The sequence below is a fragment of the Berghia stephanieae genome, chromosome 8 (assembly GCF_034508935.2).
Source record: "Berghia stephanieae isolate SIO BIC M18660-M18661 chromosome 8, UCSD_Bste_1.3, whole genome shotgun sequence".
In the NCBI taxonomy this organism is placed as follows: domain Eukaryota; kingdom Metazoa; phylum Mollusca; class Gastropoda; order Nudibranchia; family Aeolidiidae; genus Berghia; species Berghia stephanieae.
In genome coordinates this window covers 48744853-48749852 of record NC_088367.1, presented here as the reverse complement: position 1 = coordinate 48749852, position 5000 = coordinate 48744853, and the positions used below count along the sequence as shown (strand labels likewise).

Genomic DNA, 5000 nt, shown 5'->3' with positions numbered 1-5000 from the left:
TGATTTGTAAACATGTGAGTGTATTCCTCTTAGTGGGATCTTGTGCTGGTGTCTGGGTGAGACTTTTAGGTGATCTCAAACTAAGTACACTGATAGTGTGCTCTTGGAATCTACATCTGTTCCTATTTGAACGATTTCCCCTATGTCTTACTTTTCCTCAAGCCTTTTAATTGTACATCTAGAATGTTTTTACTATCCATTTTTTTTCCCTTTTTACTGGCGCTGATGTGACCTAAATGTGTTGCAATCACCGCAAAAACCCTTAAAAACAAATAATTTCGAAGCTAAGATCATACTGTTGAAACTCACTGCCCCTTCCCCACTACCCCCTCTCCACCAAGTTGTTCTTGCACTATTCGCATCCTCGAGGAGTTCAATGAAAATTTGCTCTATCCTAATATCACTGTGTATAAACAAAGGAATAAATCGGGCATCGTTAAACTCTCCTGCATACAACTTCGGTTATATTTTGAGTCCACAGTGCCACTGTGTGTGAAGTGGGTTAAACCTGGGACAGGGAGGAAGTTGTTATAGACGGTTGCACCACTACTTCCTGGGCAAGTATTGTTATCGTAGGATACATAAAAATGACGATGGTGGGTGAAAATGCATTCATTTACAAATTCAGTTCCATCCGGTATCGGTACCTTCATTCCATCAGACTTTGTAAACTGCGTTCCCGGGGGAAACTGAAAACGGCCAGGTTTGTAATATATCATGGCGTATTTTGCATCTTCTGGAAGGGTGAAGGTCAATCCTGGTGGAAGAGCAATGTTAACACCCTCTTCCGGTTTCGTGTCGCGTGACACCCACGGGACTGAAACGAGAGAACTGGGTTCGAGTTCCAACAATTGCAGCAACCCGAACAATTCCGGGTTTTTGTCCATAATCACTTGCCGGATCTTTTCAAAACTTCTGTCAACAATTGCCATGAACTCTGGGTCGGACATCAAAGTCTCATTTGGCTCCATGCTATCACTCTTCTTTTCAATATTACTGTTTCTCATGAACGGTTCATTAGTATAATTTTCGATATTAAATTTCATTATTAATTCTTCTTCTGATGATTCATCGTCTGTTCTTGTTGCAATCATCCTTAGATATGCATCTACATCATAAGCTATCCTTTTCTTAAATAAACGGATAAAGGAGGAACGCAACCCTGTCAACCACTCTTGACTATCCAAAAGAATTAGTCCTGATTCCTTATCCAAGCTCTCAATTCCTCCGGAATGGACAGGGTCCTGTACCCAATTATCGAAAAAGTCAACGAACTTACCTAAAGTTAAAACTAGTTTTCTAAACTTTGAGATACAGCCATCTTTTGTATCTGAGCTATTTTCTTTTACCTCGAATAATTCCAAGACACCGATAACCGAATCAAGTCGTGCTTGCACCCGAAGCATGTCTTCATCTTGTATTATACCCGAGGACCAAATTTTGAGTTCTATACGTTTAAGCTTGGATATGGTTTTTACACAATCGAAGTTATTCGTGGAGTTTCCCTCATCGGGTTTTAATGGCATTTCTTTACATTTTGTTTTACTCTCATTTCCGTTAGAGGACTTGTATAAGATTTCTTTAATCTTTATAAAATCCATTTCATTTATCGAATGGTGGCTCTCGATGTCGTTTATTTGATATTCACCCGATTCGTTAGACTCTAGCCCCGGTTTCCTGGGATGAAATTTGCACTTGGTGCCTCTTAGTAAGGGGATAGGTGTGTTCTTTTCAAAGACCGGTTTAATCGGCACCGTTAAAAATTGGGAGTGGCCTATGGTAATTTGTTTACAACGTCCGTGTGGATGAGAGACCATAACTTCCGCTGGGGGATCGACCAGAGCCAAGAAACGAGGAAGTCCACTTGGAAATATTGTACTGGAAAGTTTCTGGATTGTGCTTTTGTCATGGGTGACACAGATCACTTCACATTGATCGGAATGATACTTTAAATTGTTTTTTATAAATTTCTTGTCCAAGTGGAGACCATAAAGTGTGTAAATTGGCTCACTTTGATCTGAGTCGAAGAAACAGTCAAAACTAGCCTTTTCCGCCTCTGAGTCGTCAAAAATCACATGAGTTGACGTGAAAACTGTGAGTTTGCAATACTTTTTGCTGGGATTACCGGAAGTCTTGCATACTCGACACGGACACGACTTACCCTCAATGAGGTCAGGGGTCATCACTCGGTTAATACTTCCTGTACCGTAACGAATCGCTCCTCTTTTTCCTTTGGAATCTCTGTAAGGATATTCAGAACAATTGTCTGAGAAGAAATCAGGTCTATCAAGACTAGTGTAGGCCACCCTGACTCTGACTGTCTGGTCGATTCTTCTTTGAATGGATTCCATGATGTTGTCCCGATTCCTTATATCTGGGGGGAGATGATCCTTGTTGAATTTGGAGACTTGGATAAAATTGGGATGTCCGGGATTTTTAGTGCATTTTTCATAGAGCTCATCCAGACTGTATCCCTCCATCTGTATCTCACACTCTGGCGTCACTGGAGATCAGAGGATAAGCTAATTTTAAAAGATCATTAACGTAATGGGCTTTGTTGTTGCAAATTATGCGACGTGTACATATTTACAGGTCTGATGACCCAAATCAATATGGGCTCATTGTTGTAATAGAAACACATAAATACTCTCAAACCAACACAAAGTCTTGTCTATTACAACAATGGTAAATCAGGCCCATAATTAATGATTGTGTTCGGTTATCAGACCTGCAACTTTGTGGACATTGGCCCCAATATATTACCGGTTTGACGCAATCGATCACATGATACATTATAGCCATATTAAGTAACTTGCCTGACCTGACACCCAAATTTTTATTTTTAATCAGCCCCACACATCCTGAGCATCACTCACAATTTTGACACAGGCGGCTGAGAAATAAAATTAATGCTTGGCGTTTTTTATGTGTCCCTTCATCAGTGTCTCAAAATACAGTGGTCTCCGTTTATAAGCAGTCCGGCTACAAGCGCGATCCGGATATAAGCACGCTCGGGGCATGAAACAGAAAGCAATAAGCCTCAATACTAGAATACTAGACCATAAGGCCATGTATGAGTTCTTGTAGTTATTACTCAAGTCACTAATCAAGGGACTGAATCACGTACCGAACGCATTCACTCAATCATCATCATCACCATAGCTTATCCCTACTGGGCATGCCCCCACAACTGCCAACCGAAGCAAGCTTCTGTCTTTCACCATCCTTCCACATTCAGCAGAGGGGCACTTCCTGTGTCTTCTATCTCCTTGTATATGTTTTCCAACATTCTTTCTGTCTTTGGCTTGGAATGAGATTTCTTGGTTTTGTCCTAATCCTGGCCGGATACCCTAGCTCAGAGGGAAGCAGTCAAATGTATATTTAGTTTTGGGAGATGCTATTTTTTCCTTGTAGTACATCATATCTCTGGTATGTACTGTATTTTGTTTTGTTTGCGTATCATATATGATTTTTAAACATTTGAGTGCTCCACCTAGTGGGATCCTGTTCTTGTGACTGGATGAGACTTTCAGGTGATCTCGACCTAAGTACTTTAATAGTGTGCTCTTGGAATCTACATCCGTTTCCTATTTGAACCTATTCCCCATTATCTTACCTCTTCTTTGGTGCTTTGATTGTAATTCTAGAACTTTTTACTATCCCATTTTCTTCCTTTTCACGGGCGCTGATATGACTTTAATGTGTTGCAAGCGCCGTAAACCCCGTAAAAAACCCCAAAAAACTTCCACATTCAGTCACTGGACTATTCATCGATTGGCTGATGTCTTGACCATCTTCTTCATGGTCCCCCTCTCACTCTTTTACCCTCCACAATACCGTCCCGAATAATTTTTTTCATGGTTGCCATGTCTCGTGATATGTCCAAAAAAAGGTAAGTTTTAGTTTCTGAACTATTTTAATGATATATGACTCCCTAATGACTCCCTCTTTCACATTTGTGACCCTCCGTCTCAAAACGGTATTATGTCGGGATGATTCAGACCCCAAAAAGTGAATTTAGAGATAGATTGATGAGAAATTGGACCTTAGAAGTTTTTGCAATGCAAGAAATAGTCTTTATACTCCACCAGAACGTACAGAAATTAAACCCAAGTTGGATATTTGTGGCTATAAATTCAATTTCCCTTACCGAGTGGATCCCGACATAATACCGCTTTGATACGGTGGGTCACATTTTTTTAAGTTTCATTCAATACTTCAGCTCAAATTCACTAGTGACTCTAGGGTGTTATGCTCAATACTCATTACTGGGTGGGGTTCCTGACCTCCCATAGTAGGCAGGAAGGTACTGACTGTGTCTTCTATCCCCCTATATTTTTTTCCAACTTGCTTTCTATCTTTGTCTTGGAATGAGATTACTTGGTTTTGTCCTGACCCTGGCCGGCTGAGAGGGAAACACTCAAATGTATAGTTATAAGTTTTGGGAGGTGATTTTCTCTCTCTCTCTCTCTCTCTCTCTCTCTCTCTCTCTCTCTCTCTCTCTCTCTCTCTCTCTCTCTCTCTCTCTCTCTCTCTTATCTATTGTTAATCATGTATCCTGCTTTGGATGTGTTCTGTAAACATTGGAGTATATTTCTCTTTGTGGGATCCTGTACTGGTGTCTGGGTGAGCCTTTAAGGTGATCTCAAACTAAGTACATTGATGGTGTGCTCTTGGTATCTATATCTGTTCCTTATTTGAACCAATTCCCCTTTGTCTTACTTTTTCTTGTGTGCTTCGATTGTAAATCTAAAATATTTTGATTTCAAATTTCTTCTTTTTACCGGCGCTGCTATGACCTAAATGTGTCGCAAGCACCGTAAAACCCTGAAAAACAAAACATCAATACTCATTACCTGTTTGCCCTGGTACACATCCTGACAAATATTGCGTATCACCCTGGGGTGGGACTGCTGAGGATGGATGATAAAAATACAACAATGATGAAGTGAAATATTATTAAAGACAGGTGAGATTTGCATGTCGAAGTTTGCTTGCAA

General features: G+C 40.4%; 1 protein-coding gene across 2 annotated transcripts in view; it reads right to left on the bottom strand.

Annotated features, from left to right (window-relative positions):
• LOC144978804 (uncharacterized) overlaps positions 1–5000 on the bottom strand; it is a 15576-nt gene that overhangs the window by 1351 nt on the left and 9225 nt on the right. The window contains exons 2-3 of one of the 2 annotated variants that reach the window (XM_078925326.1): positions 4857–4913; positions 1–2503 (exon numbers count right to left, since the gene is read on the bottom strand). The exon at positions 1–2503 is cut by the window's left edge and continues 1350 nt beyond it. In XM_078925326.1, the coding sequence (XP_078781452.1) occupies positions 390–2503; positions 4857–4913 (2171 nt within the window). In that variant the 3' untranslated portion in view covers positions 1–389. The remainder of the gene's footprint in view (positions 2504–4856; positions 4914–5000) is intronic. The other variant, XM_078925327.1, reaches the window with a different exon arrangement.